This window comes from Brachycentrus maculatus, unplaced genomic scaffold (assembly GCF_059751285.1).
Source record: "Brachycentrus maculatus isolate JH-2025_06_01 unplaced genomic scaffold, ASM5975128v1 h1tg000196l, whole genome shotgun sequence".
In the NCBI taxonomy this organism is placed as follows: Eukaryota; Metazoa; Arthropoda; class Insecta; order Trichoptera; family Brachycentridae; genus Brachycentrus; species Brachycentrus maculatus.
Window position 1 is genome coordinate 112,361 of NW_028280947.1, and position 24,277 is coordinate 136,637.

At 32.5% G+C, this 24,277-nt stretch overlaps 1 protein-coding gene across 4 annotated transcripts in view; it reads right to left on the minus strand.

The window, feature by feature from the left end:
* The window catches only part of LOC148307564 (choline-phosphate cytidylyltransferase A-like), a 69,220-nt gene that overhangs the window by 28,731 nt on the left and 16,212 nt on the right, over positions 1-24,277 (minus strand). Inside the window, exon 1 of one of the 4 annotated variants that reach the window (XM_088263209.1) lies at positions 19,635-20,803. The exons of the other annotated variants lie outside the window; for them this stretch is intronic. Coding sequence (XP_088119335.1) covers positions 19,635-20,036 — 402 coding nt within the window. The 5' untranslated portion in view covers positions 20,037-20,803. Of the gene's footprint in view, positions 1-19,634; positions 20,804-24,277 lie in introns of those variants that run through there. 4 annotated transcript variants of the gene reach the window in all.

Sequence of the window (24,277 nt, forward strand, 5' to 3'; positions counted from 1 at the left end):
TAAACAAGGTTCCGATATTTCTCGTTCATCAAAATTATACACAAGTTGATGTAACTCTGTGAAAATAGTACAGAAAACCATAATTAAAGTTATTTTGAAAAAAAAATCCAACAAAATTATTATTTACAAAATTTCAAGTCCCAAACATAGAAACCACTTATAAAAAAACGCAATTTTTCAAATACTAAAGGGTAACAATTATTTGAATTTAAAAAAAGTTTATACTCGAGATTCTTCTACTCCTATTTTTCTCCTACTACGATTTTTCTATTCCAAAATGTAACACTAAGCAATTTCAACAAAACTTCAAATATTTGGGAATTAAATATTTCAATAAACTCTCTAAAGAAATTTAAAAAATTGAAGATATAAAAATTCTTAAGAAAAAAATTAAAGCCCATTACATATAAATCTTGAAAAAATATACAAAAAAAAATTATACCATTTATTATATTACATTAAACCACGAGTGTAAGTCCCTCTCCAAGCACAAGAGCTCAGTCTCTTTTTTGGAGAGGCATAGCGAATCTAAATATAAAAGTTTTCCATATGTATAAATGCTTAAAATGTATTATGTTATACTTAAAAATGTAAATATATTAAATAAATAAATAAAATAAAAAGTTATAAAACTGAAAGGCAAAGAAGATAAAAATAAATAAATTAAATCCCATGTCTCAAAATAATAAACTAATTAGTCGATCATCAAAAATCTTACCCTTAAAATATACAATACTCATACTCGATTACTAAGTGGTTCCACACCCTTGTTAGCCGAAGAGTTCACGTGTCCACTATGAACAAGGGAGTGAAAATATGGCGTTCAAATCGACGTTCCCTACGTAAAGTGCTCTAACTAAATTTTTGTCAATTTCGAGATATACCTATGGTGTATGTTATCAACTGACTGTTATCTACAAATATAAACAAACAAAAAATATATAAAATAAATTACGCCTAGTTTTCTGGCGTATAAGACGCTATCTACATCGAATTTTTTAAATAAACTGATCTCCAAAAACGCTAACTACTTAATTTTGACAAAGCATAAAGTTTTAAAACGATTGAATAAATTATTTTATCGTGTGTTTGAATGTATAATACTAGTTTAAAATTTCAGATAAAACCGTTAATTAATAAAGAAAATACGTTGAAAAAATTTTCTAGGCTCTCTCCTGTAAAGTAATAGATTTGCAGATAGAGTACTTTACGAAGGGGCCGTCGAAATGTCGTCAGCAAAACAAATAAAACAGTTATTTATGGTATCCAAAGTGCTCAAGTATGTACATGGTAGTCAGTGGCGTGCCTAGGGTTTACCAGTAAGGCAAGCCCATTATTTTTCACATTCGTGAATACATGATGTACCTATAATTTCTTCACCTCATATCATTCCCAGTATAGTAAGCACCCTGAAAGTATTATAAATATAAACAATGTATGCTAATCATTGTAAAAATGTGCATACATGTAACTTTTGTAAGGTTTAGCCATCACCTTGAAATAAAGAAAAAGTTCACTATAATAAAATATCATCCTCAGATATCAACCATCACCAATAAGTACCATCACCATATAATGGCATGCATAGTGTTTAATAATCATCATCGGAATCCATAGATATGTATACATACAACAAAAATGGTTGATAAAGTATATATGGTATGTTTATCAATTTTGATAGGATTTAAAAAAATAATAACCCTAAAAAACATATTTGCTCAAACCTTTTTATGAATTATGAATAAAAGCTTTCGAGAATTATTTATCATACAAATAAATTTGCTTAAATGTTATAGAATAGCAATATACACATATTTGAAATTAGTGAAAAATACCCCCGCAACGTACTGAAACATTTTTATTTGTATTCTAAAGCGAACCGCCTATCTTTTTTCAAAAACGATTTTATAATATCCTCATAAAAAGTCACTGAATGTTTGAGATTTGCTAATAGTTTTTTTTCTATGGCAATCATAAAAAGTTCGGAAAGGCGATTTTGTCCTTGTGTATTTCTTAAGTACGTGTGTATTCGTTTTAATGCTGAAAATGCGCGTTCTGCTGAAGCACTTGAAGCTGGTATAGTGATCACCAAATGAGTTAACTTTAGCAACTCTGAAAATGTATCTTCAAGACTATTTTCGTTGATAAAAAAAGCTGAAATACATTAAAATCCTTCAAGTCCGAAGAAGAGTACAAACATATTAATTGATTTTTTAATGATTGTTTATCAAAATGAAAACCGTAGTGAAATTCTAAAGATTCTAATTCGTCAGTTGGAAAATTCAGTTTATATCTGTCGTAAAGCTTGTTGTTGAGCAATTGAAAAAAATTAAGTTTGAATATTTCAGAATATCTGTCATTAATTTCGGAAGATATGTTATCAATAATTTGGATGAAAATTCTTTTGTATTCCGTACGAGCACACGAAACATTTCGTCTTAAGCGAGGGGCAGTATTGTTTTGAGATGCAATGACATATATTTGATCAAATTGCGATTGAAGATCCGTACTCAACCAGTTATGAAATTCTTTTATCTTATTGCTGCAGTAACCCACGTCGATTTGCGATTTTTGTATGATATTATATAAACTATCGGGTTTTTCAAATATTATGTGAAATACTTGTAAAAAAAAATTAAAATTAAAAGATTGTAAAGAATTATAAAAAGATTCCACCGACAAATTTGTATCGCCTTCCCATTGCTGAGGATTGTCAGCCATTTCACTAAATAAGCCGATTAGATTATTTTTTTATTCAAATATAATATTTACAGTACGCGATGAGTACGCCCAACGAGTAGCAGAAATGTGTGGTATTTTTTTATTGCAAAATTTATCATAATGAGCGGATCTTTTTGTACTGTTGCTAAAAAAAATGAACCAAAGCCTGAACAGCAGAAAAAAATGAACTTATTTCACCAATTCTGCTACAAGACTTGGATAAAACTAGATTTAATATATGGGCATTACACCAAATATAAATAGCCTGAGGACAAAACTCTTTAATTTTTTGTTGCACCCCGTTTCTTACCCCAGACATGACGTTCGCGCCATCGTAGCTTTGCGCGACTAATTTATTTTTGCAGTCATAAATATTTACGTAATGCATGATAATCTCGGCAAGTACATCTGAGGTTCGATTTTCGGATACACCAATAAATCCTAAAAATCGATCATGTATATCATTTCCAGAGAAATATCTAAATATCATACATAATTGTTCTTTATTACTAATATCTGGCGTCTCATCTATAATTACTGATACAAAAGTGGACATTTTTATTTCCGATTTTATTTGATTCCTCATTACTTCCGATACGCTGCAAATAATATCGTTTTGTATTTTATTAGAAAGGTAACTAGGACCCTGTTTGTCGCTTTGCTGCATATGTTTTTCTAAAACAAGATCATATTTAGACAACATTGAAATGAGCTCTAGGAAATTTCCTCTATTAAGTGATGTTTCGGATTCATCGTGTCCCCTAAAAGCGAGTTCTTGCTGAGCTAAATAGCAAACAACATCGACTAACCGCTGAAAAACACTTTGATTATGGTTTACTTTTAAATTATGTCTAGTTACCTCCTCAGTTAATTGCCGAGATATGGATGTTTCTATTCTATGTTTACCGAAATTATGGAAACTTATTACAGCGTTCAAATGCTTCTGTGTATTTTGATGTCGTTTTATGGCGTTTGTTAAATTGTTTAAATCATCATAACCGGATGAATTCCACACATTTTTGTCATTAGAAAAAAATACGCAATCCCAACAAAATAATTTATTAATATGAGAGCAACCGGCAATCCATTGAGTTTTGTATACTGACCGATTAAACTTCCTTTTATGCGATTTAACAGTTTGCGATATATTTAAATTGGGAGTTGGTCTTAGAGATGTAATCATTTCTTTTTTTTTAATAAAATTCAAAGCGCTAACCTTTCCATTATGAAGTAACTCTTTTAGACACTTCAAATCACTACAAGGAACGACATCGGCCATTTCCGAACTCATTATGACGTATGAATACGTAAGGAAATAATTAGATAATTTCCAATAATAAATAAATATGTACTAAGTGTAGATTAGGCAAATAATCAATGAATAATAATCGACTCAAATACAAAGGCATAAAAGTCGTTGAGAATAGTTTGACAGATAACCATTATGAAATACGTTCGATACGATTGCAAATTGTGCACCACGTGTGTGGCTAAGTTCAGGCCAATGGAAGCCGGCTTCCAAATTTCATACAAAATGCCATATATGTACCTACTATTTTATGGTTAGAGTTATATTTTTTAAGCAAAAATATAAGACATATTGCCGGAACCAGAAGCCCAAATTGAAGCCAATGAGAGCGAGCGAGATGGCTAATCTTGTGTCGCCTGCACTTGCAACAGACAGGGCGAAAGCCGAATGTTTACACTCGGCTATCTCGGGTAGTACGAAAAAGCGCGCGATAATTTAAAAAACAGGCATGCATTAATTATGTATTTTTAATCAATTTAAAATTTAATAATTGTTGGAGTTGTTACGCAAGCCGGGCTTTTGGGCTTCTAGGGAAGGTCCGCCACTGATGGTAGTGCATCCCATAACCGATAAGTATGTAAAAAACAAAGATTTTATTGATTGATTCGGCAGTAACTTTGTAGTAAAATCAGTCCATTTTTAATTTAAGTTTTACTTTTTTTTCTTTTCTTTTTTTTAAAAATTCTTTTGCATTACATAACATCCGCCTCCGTAGTGTAATGGTCAGCATGCTCGGCTACCGTTCTGTAGGTCCCGGGTTCGATTCCCAAGGGGGGTAAAATAAATATTAGTGATTTTTTTCACTGTCATATTTATTCAATATTACCCTGGACTGGTACCTGAAGCGGAGGGCTGATCACCTTTCCTTCATGTGTAAACGATCAAGATAACACTGCGTTTATATGACGCAGTGCCCTATGCACCATTGGGGTGCGGATAAGGGTTTTATTATTATTTTATTATTACATAACATAAATTCAAATTGAAAAAAATATATATATATTTATAAAAATGAATACAAAAAAAGATCCCACAAAGGCATGGCCTGTGTGTGGGTATACAATATAATTTAGTTATAGTAAATGGTATAAGGGTAAAAACTTGGTACATACCACTGTTTCTTAAAATGTACTGTGACACATGTTTCGAAAACACTCAAATACGTGCATTTCCTAATATAATACATATCTACCCGACGATTATTTTGACTCCTGACCTGGCCACTTCTAAGCATTACGTCTTGATCATGCCATGTTTTGTTTGCTTCTTCTGCTCCTATTTCCAACAACATTCGCCTAATAAATTTGTTTTCCCGTTCTTTCCTCACGCTCATTCGTTCCACGTGCCCAAACCATCTCAACAAACCTTTTTTTAAATTTCATCTAAAATGCTTATCTCAGCCTTGCATTCATTCCTTATATCACCATTCCAACATTTATCATACATCTTAAATCATCTCGTATAATTTTATAGCAATTCATTCAAACCCCTATCCGCACCCAATGGTGCATAGGGCACCGAATCATATAAACGCAGTGTTATCTTGATCGTAAAGACACGAGGAAAGGTGATCAGCCTTCAGCTTCAAGTACCAGTCCAGGGTAAAATTGAATAAATATTAGAGTGAAAAAATCATTTAAATTTATTTGACCCTCCCCCCCCAGGAATCGAACCCGGGACCAACAGAACGGTAGCCGAGCGTGCTGACCATTACACTACGGAAGCGGGATTTATTGCAAACTATACAAGTTTTTGCGAAATTTGATTAAGCAACTCATTGAACTTCAATAAAAGGTGGATCGATAACAGGGTACATTACCTTATTTCAGTGTGTATGTAAGGTCTAAGTTATAAAACAGTTAACACGGCATAGGATACGGGCAATTAACATCTTTCAGAAAGTTTTATACTACTATTAATTAACCTAAATACGGAGCAACTATTTCTTACAATTTACACACACGTACATGAGAATTAATAATATTTATCTACCACAAAATAAGTCATCCTACGTATAATATCGCTCACTCCTTTCATGAACGTCATAAATCAAAAAACTTAGATTTTTCAGGAGAACGTTTTTAAAGTTTAAAATATAATACAATGTATTAAAAATAAATATCAAGCCGTTTATTGAACTTTTTACTGTGCAACAGATCTTTTTCGGTAAAACCTGAAGGATTTTCTCCATTTGAAAAATATTTAGTGTATTTAAAAAAATAATTAAACAATACCTTTTCTTCAAAATGCAAAAACAACACTTTCTGTTCTGTAGCGGGTAAAAAATAAGTTTAAAATATGCCGCTTTTGCTGGGATGTAGTACATTTTCTGGGCATTCCGAATACATGCACAACTGAAAATTGACGATTTTCGATTTATGACGATCTTGAAAGTAGTGAGCGATATGATAAATTAAGGCGGGTCATTCCATAGCCCGCAACTGAATTTTCTTTAAACTCAGGTTTGCGAATGTGGACAAGATATAGGGGGTGCAAACCATACGTTATTTCAGTGTCCGCTCACTGCAGGGAAGGAGAACTTTCTGAATAGCTGAATACGGGCAGGAATCCAACTCCCCACCCAAGTATCCACCCTTCTTTCTGGACCTAATTCTAGAATTGCGGTCATAATTTCCAAAATGATAAAGCTAAACGCATTTAAACCATGAATTTTTTTTATTAATTGTCATTATTATTTTCTATTATTATTTTGTTTGTAAATAAAAATAATACTTGACACTGGCAGAAACATCCTTTCACTGGGTGACTGCCAAATAATAATTTTAAAAGAAAAACATTCTACTGAATTGATTTTTCTTGATTAAAACACCGTTTTGTTTTGAAAAGAAAAAAAGTAATTGAAAGGTAAGGAGTTAAAGTTTATATTCTAAAAAATAAACTAATCCAATTCTGAAAAAAAATCTTGTGTAAAGTGACGTCCGGCTCTTAGCGCAGCTGGACGCTTAATTAATTCTATTATTGCGAGTAAGGCCTTAAACTGCCAAATCTCCATTGAGATGTCAGACTTATCTTCTTCCTCTTTTAACTCTTATCCGCACCTAATGGTGCATAAGGCACTGCATCGTATTGACGTAGTGTTATCTTGATCGTTACTAACATGAAGGCAAGGTGATCACTTCTGCGCTTTAGGGACCAGTTCAGGGTAATGTTAAATAAATATTAGAGTGTAAAATCACTAATAGTCGTACTTATTTTGTGAGATTTTAATTTTGACCCGTATTCAGAAATCCCGTTTAAACACACTATATGCGGGATTCGCGCTCATAAAAGAGATAAACATCTCTAAAAAGAAGTGATAACATTTAACCATAGTGCATACATCGATATGAGATCAAAAGATGCCGCAAAAGTCATGCGTAAAAATAACTTACACGCAATTTACGACGAGTCGAGTGAAAAGGTAAAATTACCCTTCCCGCCGAATACCACCAGTCGAGTGAAACGGTAAAATTACCCTTCCCGCAGATAGTGTGATGTGAGCTTGTAACGAGAACCCATATTAAAGCGAATTTAGGCCCATCCTCGTACTCTTTCTCCCACCCTCATCCAGTTGAAACGATCATTTATCTAGCAAATTACCCTTGTTCTGCATATCGATGTGCCCTACGTAAAGTGCTCTAACTACATTTTTGACAATTTTGAAATACTTGGTGTACATTATCAACTGACCGTTATCTACAAATATAAATAAACAAAAAAAAATTATATAAAATAAATTACGCCTAGTTTTCAGGAGTATAAGACGCTATCTACATGGAATTTTCGGAATGAACTGAACTCCTAAAACGCTATCTACTTAATTTTAACAAAGCATAAACTTTTAAAACGATTTAATACATTATTTTATCGTGTTTTTTTTAATGTTAAATACTAGTTTAGAAATTCAGATAAAAATGGTAATGAAAAAAAAATACGTTGAAAATATCTTCTAAGCTCTCACCTGTAAAGTAACAGATTTGCAGATAGAGTACTTTACGTAGAGGCCGTCGATATGTGCTTAAAATTAATATAAACGGGACCCAATATCGTTAAGCTATACGAAATTACCAACGACAGAAAGTAGAAATTTGGAATAACTCTATATACACTACTTACACTTTCTCTATGCTTTCCTTCATCCAAGAAATGTCAGTCTCATAGTCGGTTGTGTTATAAGCGCAAATAATTGATGTTTATTTAACTAATTTTTAAATATATATGAATTATTTTCTTTATTATATTTAATCGATTCTTGATCAATATTAGATGAAAAAATATCAACATTTTGAGTGTGTCCAAATACTTCACAAATCCGACTTTCTCCACAAAGGAGTTTTGTGAAGAAAAAAAAATGGGCGCGATGGGACGTGTGGCTTCTTGCGCAGCCGGTCGCTTAGTGAATTCAATGTTTGCCAGTATGCCGTAAGGCCCAGCATTCGTTAAATAGCTACTTAATTTTATCTAAATCAGTAACATTTTACGTAATAGATTTTTTCTGAAAACACCGTTTTTTCATTGAAAAAATTAGTTTTTCTTCGAAATAATTACATGGTTTTGAAAAGAACACATTAATTAAAAAGTAAGGAATTTAAAAAATATATGTAAAAATATTTTTTTTCTATATAAGTATGTACTTATATATTCTAAAAAACAAAAGTATCCAATTAAAATTCTTTAAAAAAAAATCGAGCGTAAGGACACGTCGAGCCCTGAGCGCGGCTCTGCGCATTCTGATTTGAACGCTTGAGATTTTTTTTTTAATTACCTAACGTCCAAATGACTGAAATCTAGCTACGGCTTATGCAACACCGCTTATCATGACCCTACTCAGGCTTCAACTTTTTAAGTTTCATAGCCTATGCCTACTTGTGAGTGGAATTACTCTTTATGTTTAAAGTTACTATAATTTCATGTAATTCATGAGTGAAAATTCTAGGCAAAGACATAACGAACGCTTGAGATCAATCATATTTTTTTATAAATTTATTTTATCAATTACAGCATTTATACCATAGGCCCACTGACCAGACACGCGATATCGGCAGATCGCTGACGAAATGTTCGATCACAGTGCGTCATAGTCATAACCCTAGCCATTTCCGTTCAAAATCCTCAGGTTGTTATTCTGATTTTATTATTGATAAGTTAATAAAAAATGTCATAAAAAGTATACTAAAAAATAACACACCAATGATTTTTTTTTAAACTGGATAAAGTCGGTTACCTTAATCAAGGCTACATTGTCTCTAAGTAATCCGTAATAAAAATCCCGATTAAATAACAAACCGTGTGTACGTGTTCCATATAATTTTAAGGCATTTTAAATACAGTATGGCGCAAAATTAATCACCCAATCAGAAGATGTTATAATTTTTGCGAATGGAGTCGCAATTAAATCATATTTGAAATATCGCTCACTCCTTTCAGCAACGTCATATATCAAAAATCGTCAATTTTCAGTTGTGCATGTTTTAGGAATACCTAGAAAATGTACTATATCCCAGCAAAAGCGGCATATTTTTAACTTAATATTTACCCGCTACAGGGCACAAAGTCACGTTTTTGCATTTTGAAGAACAGGTATTGTTTTTTTTTTTTAATATACTAAATATTTTTGAAATGGAGAAAAAATCTACAGGTTTTACCTAAAAAGATCTGTTGCACAGTAAAAAGTTGAATAAGTGGCTTGATATTTATTTTTAATACATTGTATTATATTTTTAAACTTTAAAAACGTTCTCCTGAAAAAACAATTTTTTTTAAATTTATGACGTTCTTGAAAGGAGTGAGCGAAAAGTCAGATATGATTGACGTACGACGCCATTTGCAAAAATTATAACATCTTCCAATATGGTGATTGATTTTGCGCCACCCTGTAGATGAATTTTTAGTAGATTATAATTTAATTTGATTGAACGATAATTGATACGATAATTGATACGATAAGTTACTAAAATTCGATAAAAAAAATATACACAATTATTTTATGATATAATCATGTAAATTATTTGATAAAAATATCAGAGTCATTGTTGTCTCACGTGAATTGGCGCCACATACTTCCAAAAGTCTACACATCACCAATTTTCTTTTACAAGGTCTAAATTTGCACCAGTCGCAATTTTAAAGGCCAAACACGCATTAATAAAACTCAGTTTGCTTCCGGCAATGCATTGAGCCGGTCGTCGGGTCACGCCTGATTTGTTTGGAATACATATTGGATATTTTTACAATATGTATTGAAATTATTATTATTTTTTATAACTCATTACATTTCAGTTTGCACAGTCGCAATCTTTAAGGCCAAACTCGCATTAATAATGCTCAGTTGACTTCCGGCAATGCATAGAGCCGGTCGCCGTTCACGCCAAATTTTATTTTGGAAAACATATTTTATTTTTTATTTTTAGAATATGTATTGAAATAATATTTTTATATTATTTTTAAAATTCATTACCTTTCAATTACTCTTTTATTTTCAAAATCATATATTTATTTATTTCGAAGAAAACTTATTTTTTCAGTAAAAATCGTTTGATAAAAAGATGTTCTTTTTAATTAAAATAAAACAATTACGTGAAGTGTTACCTGGGTTTAAAGAAAATTAAGTTGCTATTTAACGAATACTAGGCCTTAACACCCATTTTGGGTAATCATGTAAGATATTTAATTCATGTTCATGACAAAAAAAATCACGGTGAATATGGGAGCCGAACACTGCAATATATCGTTCCCGACATTTTTTATTTGTTGCCGACGGAGGTTAGAGGCTAAAATAAAATATGGAACAAAGGCAAAATAAAGGAATGGGTAAATGATTAAGAGTTAATTCTATGAAAATTGTAAAAATGTTTATATTCTTTTAGTTTTTCTCTCTTTTTTGCGATATAAGGTTAAAATGGATAAAAGCAATAAAAATGTATTAAAAAAGAACTCCGCCGACAAGACACACAAGGTGGCTTGGTGGGCCTCTGCAAAAAAATATATTTACTATTTATGTAAAAAAAAAAAATCTATGTTGAGATGTCAAAAAATCATATAAATAAAATAAGTATATGAGACCATCATTGATTTTATCAATGTAAACACGATAAATTTTTAGAATTATAATGTTTTCATCAGCATCAAGTTGAGATGCCTATAAAATAACACTTTGCCTTTTCTTTATTGTACCATTCTAGCGAAGGTGAAATTAATAAAATAATAAAAATGCGAATTCAAATATGTTTGAAGTTGATATATCGCCTTTGCAAATACGATTATGTAGATATAATGAAAGGTTCACCAGTATAGTGATTCAAGAAAGGTGGTCGACACTGTGCGCTTGGCTTCACGGCCAAGGGGATTGTGAAACAAACAGCTCGGTTATCTCATTCTGAACATTGCTAATTGCTTCCTGATCGGAGAGGTCACAACTTGATATTCAATATGGAATTCAATATTAAAAAAATAAAACAGAATTTAAATGAAGGTATTTTGTATTGAATAAAAATTTTATATTAATAAAAATTTTATATTGATAAAAAATAGAATAAAAATTCATTAAAACGCATAGGAGGCTAATCCCTCTTAAAAACAGACCACAAGGCCTACACCAATAAGAAGTATCCCTAGTTTAAAACTCGTAAAAACGTTGATATATCGCTCACTCCTTTCAAGAACGTCATAAATCAAAAATCGTCAATTTTCATTTGTGCATGTTTTCGGAATGCCCAGAAAGTGTACTATATCCCAGAAATACAGGCATATTTTTAACTTAATATTTACCCGCTACAGGGGCAGAAAGTGTTGTTTTTGCATTTTGAAGAAAAGGTATCGTTCAATTATTTTTTGAAATAAACTAAATATTTTTCAAATGGAGAAAAAATCTTCAGGCTTTACTTAAAAAGATCTGTTGCACAGTAAAAAGTTCAGTAAGTTGCTTGATATTTATTTTTAATACATTGTATTATATTTTTAAACTTTAAAAACGGTCTCCTGAAAAATCAAGTTTTCTGATTTATGACGTTCTTGAAAGGAGTGGGCGATATGCAACCTGCACCTTTATTGTTTCTGTAAGCTTGTTGTGTTTCCATCTAATTGATGAAAAACATTAAAACTATTTGTATTGCACTGTATTTCGTTTATTGTAATATGTTTTTCATTTTTTGTGAACCGTAAATAAATAAATAATTATTTAAAGTAAACTTCAGTTTTCCTTTACCTTCCTTATTATCATAAATTCTCAAAAATATTTAACAAAATTTAAAGTAAACTTCCGTTTTCCTTTGCCTTTCTTATTATCATAAATTCTCAAAAATATTTAACAAAATTTAAAGTAAACTTCCGTTTTCCTTTGCTTTCCTTATTATCATAAATTCTCAAAAATATTTAACAAAATTTAAAGTAAACTTCCGTTTTCCTTTGCCTTCCTTATTATCATAAATTCTCAAAAATATTTAACAAAATATAAAGTAGCTGCTGAATTAATACAGCAGTAATTTTTAATTCATGTTTTTTTAATGTTCATTGCAAACAGCTATATAAGGAATCAAACGTTTTGACCAATATCACTAGTCTGTTTTTGTTGGTTGGAAGATATTGTTTTTTAGCAATAAGCTCACCAATGTAAATATTTCTTTTCTGTACATTAAGTATAAATAAATAAGTAAATATATGTTGAATATTGTTTAAAAAAAACATTTTAATTTATTTACCATTTATTAACATTTCTTCTTCTAACCCTTATCCGCAACCAATGGTGCAAAGGGTACTGCATCATATAAAAACAGTGTTATCTAGATCGTTAACACACGAAGGAATATTGTTCATCGTTTCGGCATTCACTTTGTGGTGTGACATGATTAAGACCCAATATACGATAAATCACAACTTAATTTTCTTTAAACCCAGGTAACTTTCAACGTGACTTTTTTTATTGAAAAATTATTTTTAATAAAAAAAGTCATTTTTAATAACACCGTGTTTGTATTGAAAAAATATTTTTTCTTCGAAATAAATATGTATTTGATTTTGAAAAGAAGAGTTATTGAAAGGTTATACATAGAAAGTATTGAGAACGAAGAAAAAAATATTTTTTTTTTCGCAGAATAAACTAAATTTCTTTGAAGAAAAGCAAATATAAAGAAAATGAGTGTATTTATTGACATACTATTTTTTGACATCTCATCAAAGATGAAGAAGAATATTAAAGTCTGGTCATTTACGGGGCTGACGACCCATATTCTTCCATATTCTTCTTAATCTTTGATGAAATGTCAAAAAATAATATGAAAATAACTCCTGTGATTGGAGATAATCCAGATTTTATCAACAAGTATTTGGACACACTCAAAATGTTGTGTATTTATTGACACTTAATAACTGTCCTATCCATTTCTTAAGGATAGTTGGTTCGATGATGATGATATATTTTCGAAAATTCAGGTATAAATAAATCAATGAAAAATGGAAAAGTGACTTTCTCCGGTATGACGCTGAGTCACGGTAAGTTGGCGACATCGTAAAGGAATGTCTAATGAGTTTTGATTCGACTCATGCACCGGGCCATTTCGCGTGACGTGCATCCTTTCATTGTTGAATCGTCAAAACATTCGTTCATCATTCAAAATGGTATAGCAAATATCGTAACGAAATGGTGATGCGTCAGCCACGATCTAACCCAATACGCAGAGGCGTGCAGTCTATATAGGCAGAAAAACAGTGCCTTACTTAGATTACTCGCATTCCATGTGGAAACACGACCAGTGCCTACTTGCCTTATGTGTCGGGTACTTCTAGAAAATTTGGTGATAGATTTACAAACTTGTATTTATTTAGATTGGCAGTGACAGGTATATTGAAAATTTTTAAATGTAAGTTTCACAGTAAAATCGGGATACAATTTTATATTGTTTCACATTTTCAATAAATTTCGCAACTTAGTTAAAAAAAAAATATTTGCAAGAGCAGATCTGTCAGGAAGCCTAGATGCTTCTGTATCAGATCTGGGCATGCGGTGGGACAGCTTTCAATATATGTGTCGGGTTGTGGGCCCGTGGTAAGTGTCGAGGACTCTCAGAGTTTCTCGGTTCGAACCCACTCCACCACAATTTGATACCTATATCGAATAATGAACCGCTTAGGCTCACAGAAATAGTATGAAATTGAAATATTTTTGTAAATAATAAAAAACACAAATATTTCAATTAAAAAAAAAATAGTCTGCCCCGATTAAAAACTGTGTGCACGCCATTGTCAAAACAGATAGATTATTACGACGGCCGATGAATGTCTGTTTTAAGGCCCAATATACGATAAATCGGAAGTTAATTTTCTTTAAACCCAGGTAACATTTAACGTAATTGAATTTTTTGCTTAAAACACTGTTTTTGTATCGAAAAAATAAGTGTTCCTTCGAAATAAATATGTGGTTTCAAAAAGAAAAGGCTTATTGAAAGACAAGGAGTTAATAAAATTATATTTGTTTTTAACACATTGTAGTCGGGCGCTTCGAACAATAGACTCTAGCCTATGGCGGGTGTTTTTCGCGATTGGCGCAAAAATATATCGCTTTCTTAAAATTGACACAATTTCTAAACCAAATAATATTTTCGATTGAAATTTTCAAAGAAATCATATATGACATTTGATCATCAAAAATAAATTATAATCATAATTTTTAATTAAGTATTCCGTATTTCACAATTTTAGAAGCATTGTAAACTATAAAAAATAGTCTTCCCCTCCGAGGTATCATTCCCTATACAATGCTTATATATTCAAATAATAACACACCAAACAGTAAACAAAACAGTGCGAGCGGTATGAAAAATAGTCCAATACGTGAAATGGCTCAAACTAAACTTGAGATTGAGATCGCATAAAAACTTTAGATTTCTGGGGATGCCTTTACAAGCGACACACTAGCCAATCTGGACAAGACATCTCAAATAACGTCAACAGACTATCGCCTAGCACCCAGGTAGCAGATTACCCTTCAACGCGTTTTATTTCACGCTGATAACAAACCCGTATATTGCCGTTTCCCGCCGATAACCGACAGTTGACAAAAACGGCATTTGCCGTGTCCCGCAGTTGACCGACAGTCCGCGAAAAACGGCAAATGCCGTGTCCCGACGACAACGTGTTAATACATATTACAAAAAAAACTAATTCCAACAATCATGTATTCTAAAAATAATGTGCGCAGAAAGACGTCTGACCCCTTGCGCGGCCAGTCGTTTTCTGGATTGGATGTTTGCGAGTTCAGCCTTGATAAACCATAAATACGTCAACTCAAAATCAATACATTCTTTTGACATATCAACAAAGGTGAAGAATATAGAAATCTGGGTATTTAGAGGGCTTATGACCTGTCATACGCTGGTTAAGTGATCACTTTACACTAGCATGTGTAAAGGCAACTAGCCGTAACTCAAGTTGCGGCTGTTTGGCTTAACACGGCTTCAAGCATTCTTATAACTGGCCTCTATCATATACAATCACAGATTTTGCTCTATCTCTTACCTTTACCGAGATATTCATTATCCAAATAGCCGCAAAATTGTATTAATTTGATATATGTACTTATTAGCAAAAAGCATCGTTTTAAGTTAACTTTAAACGCGTTCATCTCAAAACTACTGTTTTTAACTTGCGGCCATTTGCCTTTGCACATTAGAACACATCGCTCACTCCTTTTAACAACGTCATATATCAAAAATCGTCAATTCAGTTGTGCGTGTTTTCGGAATGCCCAGAAAATGTACTATATCCCAGCAAAAGCAGCATATTTTTAACTTAATATTTACCCGATACAGGGCAGAAAGTGTTGTTTTTGCATTTTGAAGGAAAGGTATTGTTTAATTATTTTTTTAAATATACTAAATATTTTTCAAATGGAGAAAAAACATTCAGGTTTTACCTAAAAAGAACAGTTGCACAGTAAAAAGTTCAATAACTGGCTTGATATTTATTTTCAATACATTTCATTATATTTTTAAAAAGTGGCTTGATATTTATTTTCAATACATTTCATTATATTTTTAAACTTTAAATACGATCTCCTGAAAAATCAAGTTTTTTTTTAAAATTATGACGTTGAAAGGAGTGAGCGATATGGTACTAGCCGATTGTTCCCATTCCTGACCTGACCACTTTCAAGTATTTGACATGGTTGAACGCGCCAAGTTTTTCTCCGTCTTCGTCTGCTAATATTTCCTTCTTTAGCATCATAATTTTTCAGCATTTTTTCAGGATTTTTCCTTCACTCATTCGTTCCACAAGTTCAAACCATCTCAACACATCTTTCTTACTATTATCGATAGTGCTTTTCTCAACCCCGCATTTTTTCCTTATTTCACCATTCAAACATCTATGAAATAGATGTAAAACATTTACCATTCTACATCGATACAATACATAGCTTTAAAATTCGTTTACATGCAGCTATAATCGAAAATTGAAGCAAGTTAGAATCGATGCATCGGCGTGTATAAAAGATTACAAACGGGTGGCCCAGATGTATGGGCGAGCATAGCGAGGTAGCATGGCCCGTTACCCTACTTTCTGTCGTCATAGCAAAGCGACTACCTATAATAACCCAGTCAATGAAAGCTACTTACAGCAGTCTCTCAATACACCTCAATAAATGTCCGCCTTTATTGATCATCTCTCATCTCGCGACCTACCTTCGATTTGCGACTTGAGAACCAATTAATTCTATTCACAACATTTTGAGCGTGTAAAATAATGACAAAATAACTCCTAAATACTAAACTGCTTTTTAAATACAAAATTTATAATTACATATTTAATTTATTACGAATTCCGACGTAAACAATCGTTTGGTTTAGTAAAGTGAAAAGTGTCAACGTACAATTAAATTATTTTTGTGTATTATTGTGAAATATAAATTAGAATCCTAAAATATGAAAATATGAAAAAATGGCACTCAAAAAAACTGATCTAAGTCGTAGATGTTCGGGAAATTCATAAAAGTGGAAATATCTCGAAAACTGAGGCACTTTTACCGAGTCATATTTTCATTTTTTAGTGAGTCATAAGCTGGCCTAACACCACTCATAAGAAATAGGTGGTATTATGGGACACCCCATATTTATATTTTATATACATACATATACATATATATATATATACATATATATATATATATATATATATATATATATATATATATATATATATATATATATATATATATATATATATATATATATATATATATATATATATATATATATGTCACACGTGTTGCTTATCGCGCGGCCGGTCGCGAACTTAAATGTGTGTTTGAGAGTACACCCTTAATATATAAATCTCATAATACTTGAGAATGCGCAACGCTAAAAGTGCATTCGCACCAGTGAAAGGCGAAATCATATTTTGAACGGTTGACCCATATATATATAACACTTATGTAATATGTTTATTAAACAGTATTATGTAATCATTTATTTTGTTGTTTTTCTCCACGCGAACGACCAAAATCCTAATGCGATTATCAATTACAACAGCAACGGGTGGTATGTGCAAATGCAGGTATGTACTTTCAAAATGCATTTTTACGCGCAAATCAAGAGAGTGAATCTCATAAATAGGCTTTTGTCACGATGTTGGCTTTGAAGCCAATCATCGTTTTAAAACTGACGTGCCGGACGGTAAAATTCCGTGTAATTCCGTGTGGTGGACAAACGCTCAATGAGACCGCAATTCGATTGAATATATCGCTCACTCCTTTCAAGAACGTCATAAATAAAAAATCGTCAATTTTCAGTTGTGCATGTATTCGGAATGCCCAGAAAATGCACTATATCCCAGTAAAAGAGGCATATTTTTAACTTAATATTTACCCGCTATAGAGAGATGTGTTATACTTTAAAACTTTAAAAAACGTTCTCCTGAAAAATCAAGTTTTTTGATTTATGACGTTCTTGAAAGGAGTGAGCGATATGTATATAGTTTCTAACGTGTATTATTTCATTTACATGGAAAATTGAAGTAAATCGAGTATGATACTTGATAATTTAGATACAAACAAACTTTATAAAGAAATTTACGTAGGTATATTTATTAGTAATTCAAATATTACACATAACTTGAAATAACAAGAGATAACACGACAAAACAGCGGTTAAAGGTGTGTCGCAATATTAAAACATAAAATAATAATAGTGGTCATAAAAAAAACAGTGGAATAGGGTATTTTCACTCGAGAGGAATATCTAATTCAACCTACTCCTCAACCTATAAAGGATTGTGTAAGACTCGTTTTGTGTTTATAACAGCCGATATAATCAATATTTTCATTCATCATTTTCTTTTGCAAAATTCGCCTTCGTAAAAACATTGTTTTCGTAAGTTGGTAAGGAATGACGTCACAGAATCGAATCCACACTTCCACTATTACAGCTCTATACAGCCTATACATAACGGGATACGCCCCATAACACACCTGATGACGTAAAATTTGATGACGTCTCGGGAGGAATATCTTATTCAACATACTCCTCAACCTATAAAGGATTGTGTAAGACGCGTTTTGGTTTATAACAGCCGATATAATCAATATTTTCATTCATCATTTTCTTTTGCAAAATTCGCCTTCGTAAAAACATTGTTTTCGTAAGTTGGTAACGAATGACGTCACAAAAACTAATCCACACTTCCACTATTACAGCTCTATACGCCCGGGATACGCCCCATAACACACCTGATGACGTAAAATTTGATGACGTATAGCGGTGTCCGTTTTTCGTTTTATTAAAATATCTAAAGATTATACCTTCGTATCTCCCTCACTTCTCTACAGATTTCAATACGAATGTTACTGATAGTCTTGTGATTTTTCATGTATATTTATTAGCCAATAATAACACATCATGGTAACGATCCATTAAGTATAAATAACAGACTGTAATTTATACACAATATTACCGTACACCTTCCTACAACAGCGGGCTTATTGCTAAAAAGCAATATCTTCCAACCAACCAAAAACAGACTTTTGTTTTCATACTAATAAACCTGATTTGAAAAAATGATATTATTTAATAATATCATTAAAAACACGTTTATTTCAAAAACTTTTTTTTATTTAAATTTAAAGAACGGTTAATTTATTAATAAAAAGTTTTTTTCGTCTCACCAATCAATAAAAATCTTCTTTTATCTCATCATAGATGTCTCTAGTGAAATCAGAGTGAAGTTCAAGAGCTATGTTTTAAATTTGAACAATAACATGTATAGAAGTTCCAAAAATTTAAGTAGTGTGTACACAAGTGTAACATTCACCAATTCTACCTGTTATTGATAACCCCACGACTCAAATTTTGTCTTGAATGAGCTTTCTAAATCCTATCATAAATGGCTGATGTGGACTTAATCGTGGAACGTCATGAAATTGATCGTATTTATAAATATGACATCCAAAATTTGAAGTGAGTGGTTGTCAATCATGGGTAGAATTGGTGAATGTTACACGCGTGTAAAGTGATCAATCAGCTTATGACGGTCGTAAGCCCCGTAAATGTCCAGATTTTCATATTCTTCTTCATCTTTGTTGAGATGTCAGTATAAAAATAATAGAAAGAACGGTATTTACCACATGCGGCTTCTGTATGGGAGGTATCCTCGGCAAATCGTTTTCGCCCAAGACTTTTGGATATCGTTGCAGAAACCCTTGGTCGAAGCCATTTTTCACCAGTCCGTTTTTGGCGAGGAGTCCGTTGCTAGAGAGTCCATTGCCGTGGTAGCCGTTGCCGACGAGTCCGTTGCCGGAGAGTCCGTTGCTGGAGAGTCCGTTGCTGGAGAGTCCGTTGCTGGAGAGTCCGTTCCTGGAGAGTCCGTTGCTGGAGAATCCATTGACGACGAGTCCGTTGCCATGGTTTCCGTTAGTGTCATATCCATTTGCAAAAAGCCCCTTGGACTTGGTGAGTAGGCTCGGCGCGTAGCCGTTGGCGCCCTTGGGATGACGTGGATTCGAATCATTCTGGATGCAGCTCATCTTGTACGAGTATAAATACCGATGATGCAAGTAAACTATCAATGTTTAAGACGCCGTCTTCGATTTTCAAAAATCTGATGCGAGCAAGCTATCAATATTTAAAATGCCGTTTTCTATTTTCAAAATCTGACGCGAGTAGACTATCAACATTTAAAATGACGTTTTCGATATTCAAAATCTGACGCGAGTAGACTATCAACATTTAAAATGACGTTTTCGATATTCAAAATCTGACGCGAGTAGACTATCAACATTTAAGATGCCGTTTTCGAATTTCAAAATACACTCGCGTTCACCGCATTCGAAATTTGAAATGATAAATTGTATCTTAATTTTTGAAAAAGTCAATAACTGGGAATGCACTGTTCGACGTTCATAATACACAGAAGTTATTCAACAATACAATTCGCGCGGTAAACAATGTTTCAGAACTAAAAAAGATAGGCGTCCACGGGTATGTTGGTGGTTATCTTCGCGTGAGTGAGTGTAGGTAAGCAGAAATACCGATGACTACATGAAAAATGTTTCCTGTTCAATTTCTGCGTCTGTTATCACGGCACATGATAGGAAGGCGGGGTTTTCGTGAAGTTTCTTTCTTGATTTTTTTTGTTTTGTTTACGGGGAATGACAGCGCGCACGCAAAACAACTGACAAGCACTTGTGGGGATGAGGGGGCCGATGACAGCGGGCCGGACGACAATACCCGGCGACTTGCCACCGCTGACTGGCCGACTACTGTAGCCGTAGCCTGTAGCGGGCCGCGGACTGAAAGTGCAGCGATAGTGCCACGGGGACCGCCGAGGGTTACAAACCTTTTCATATATTTTTATTCTTTTAATTTTTTTAAATTAAAAAAAAATAAAATATTTGGAAAAATAAAATATTTGGAAAATTTTCAGAACAGTTACATAAATACATTAACAATAAAGAATAACAAAAAAACGATATTTTACAATACTGAGTATCCAATACTCGAGGAGTTCACAATAACATAATAATGAACAATATTTTTAGTGTATTTTGTATATTAAAAGCATATTTTGCATATGAATTATTTTTCTCATTCAAATTATTGTTTTGTACAAATATCAAACCGTAAGAATTTTATTTCAATGACCTGATGATGGAATGATTATTCCGAAACTGGTAGTAACGTATTCATGTTTATTAATGTGGTTTTGCACAAAGTGAACGATGAATAATAGTAAAATTGTATTTTTTTTACTGTTCATAAATCTGGATCGTCTCCACTTTGGAGTTGTTTTTTACATTCTTGATATTTCAATATAGATGAAGAAGAATACGGAAGTCTGGGTGTTTACAGGGCTAACGACCTGTCATAGGCTTGGTTAAGTGATCATTTTACACATGTGTTACATTCACCAAAAATTTAAATAGTGTGCTTGTCAAGCATTCACCAAAATTTTTAGTTTATTGTAAATAATGGGTAGAATTGGTGAATGTTACACGTGTGTAAAGTGACCACTTAACCGAGCCTAAGACAGGTCATAAGCCCTGTAAATGCCCATTCTTCCATATTCTTCTTCGTTTTATGTTGAGATGTCAAAATTTTACATAATCATTTTAATTTTCAATTACAATAACAAAGACGAATATCGCAAAAGAAATTAATAAATAAGCAAGTGATTTTTTTGCAGATATATTATAGTAACAAAGTCCATGAAACATAATTCTAAAAAAGTAACGGGTTGTGGTCCCGTGGTTGGTGTCGCGGAATCTTGGGTTAAAGTTTCTGGGCTCGAACCCACTCTACCACAATTCGATACCTATTTTTAATAATGAGCCGCTTTGGCACACAGAAATACTTTGAAATGAAAATATTCAAGATAACACTGCGTTTATGATTCAGTGCCCTATGCACTATTGGGGTGCCGATAATAAACATAATAAAAAACATTTTTAGACACCTTTTATTTTAACAAAAAATATTCATCCTGATGAGCACTAACGGTAATTTATTTATGGCTATGAAAAGGTTAAATTGTGTTATTTTTTTAAAATTAAATGTTTTCTTTAGATGCTCTTTATCAGAACTTTAGATGTTATCAAATTCATCACTAAAGATTAAGTTGACAGTCACAACATCGTACGATTACTGATAAACTCATTATCTTACCAAAATCTAAGCATCGATTGAAGAAGAGGGGCGGCAAGGTGATTACTGATGGTGCAATCCACATTTTACAGATAACTAAAAATTCTCATTGACGCTCGTTCAGGGGTTTAAAAATAATTATATATTTTTTTACATTTCGAGTGTCCAAATGCTTGTTAACAAATCTGGATTATCTCCAATTAGGAGTTATTTTTTATATTATTTTTTGACATCTCAACATTGATAAAGAAGAACTGATCGGACGTAAGTCCTGTAAATGCCCAGACTTCCATGTTCTTCTTCATCAATGTTGAAATGTCAAAAATGATATAAAAAAAATAACTCCTAATTGGAGAAAATCCAGATTTGTGAAAAAGTATTTGGACACGCTCAAAATGTTGTAAATATTTTAGTGTTTATTATTAAAATGCTTTAAAGCGATTTTTAATCAAAACAAAACAAAAAACAACAGCAACGCAGATTTTTTTCAAAACAATAAAAAGTTAAATCCACATGATAAAAATCAAAATTAAGAATGAACATAATTTTTTTATTCCAATTTCAAACTGAATGATTTTCGAAAGCCGAAAAATAAATTCAAAATTCAAAAACAACAATAAAAATTCGATTTCACGATTTCGAGCGTTGATAACCCCTAAACTCCGCGTGGCCGACCGCGCCACTCGGTTTCGACCAATCACGGGACAGCAACAATCGCGCATGCGACTCCCTACAATAAACGGACTAAACTGGTGACTAAATTCTACATCCCCAAAAAGGACCGCACCAAAAGTGCGGGCCCGCAGACGCGCCGCAAAAAGGGACTTTACCCTTTTTACCACTCACCAAGACTACAAGCGAAGGAATGTCATAAGAAGGAAAAAATCATACATAAATCAGTCGTCATACAAAGGACGAAATAGCCAGTATTGGCGCGGAACTAAGCAAAGGGGAGAGGTCCTGAAAGGGGTTTATTTCAGGGCTTTTTTTTCAACAAAAAAGGTCCCGGAACTCACTTCATGTCAAGCTTTTTACTAAAAAAAATATGTTTCAATATCATTTATACATTCATTACAATACCATATTTAATCATTTTGAAAAATTATATAAATTTGTAATTACGTAAGCACAGACATTGTTTCGTCTAATTGATAGTGAAAATTTAATTTTTTTAAATTTATTCTTGAAAAAAGGAGCCGGAACGCCGTTCCATTGCATTACATGAAAAAAAAAATTTCTATTCCATTTTATTCCTAACTTAACAAGTTTTGACAGATTATGTTACACATGGACGTTAATATTTTTAATTTTCTACCGATTGGCGCCATTGGCAAAAAAGGTTATTTTTTAACATAACGCGGTTTGCAAGTGGACTACTCATATCATGATTTGTTCAACAAGTTGATGACGATGGTCGGTGATGGAGGCAGAAGACTTGTCATATTGGTGACAAAGCGTATTGTAATGATTCGTGGCAAGATCACGTGAGCTAAAAGATTTAGTTCAAACGAACTGCCAATCATTACAATTAGTTACATCATGTAGATAAAGATTCTATCATGTTTTGCTTCTTATCAATCAATAACGAATAAAATAGGCGCTACGGCTCGACTCAGATTTATAATTAAACCCTTCGACCTCCTTGTCCCTGGATCTGTTCCTGTTATATACCGCTCATTCCTTTCAAGAACGTCATAAATCAAAAAACTAGAATTTTCAGGAGAACGTTTTTAAAGTTTAAAAATATAATAATATGTATTAAAAATAAATATCAAGCCACTTATTGAACTTTTTACTGTGCAACAGATCTTTTTAGGTAAAACCTGAAGGTTTTTTCTCCATTTGAAAAACATTAAGTATATTTTAAAAATAATTAAACAACACCTTTTCTTCAAAATGCAAAAAAACACTTTTTGCCCTGTAGCGGGTACATATTAAGTTAAAAATATGACTCTTTTGCTGGGATATAGTACATTTTTTAGGCATTCCGAAAACATGCACAACTAAAAATTGATGATTTTATATTTATGACGTTCTTGAAAGGAGTGAGCGATATGTACAATAGTTTATCGTAAATTAAACCATTAACTCATTTTGCCCAATTTAGCTAGTCGACTTGTCATTA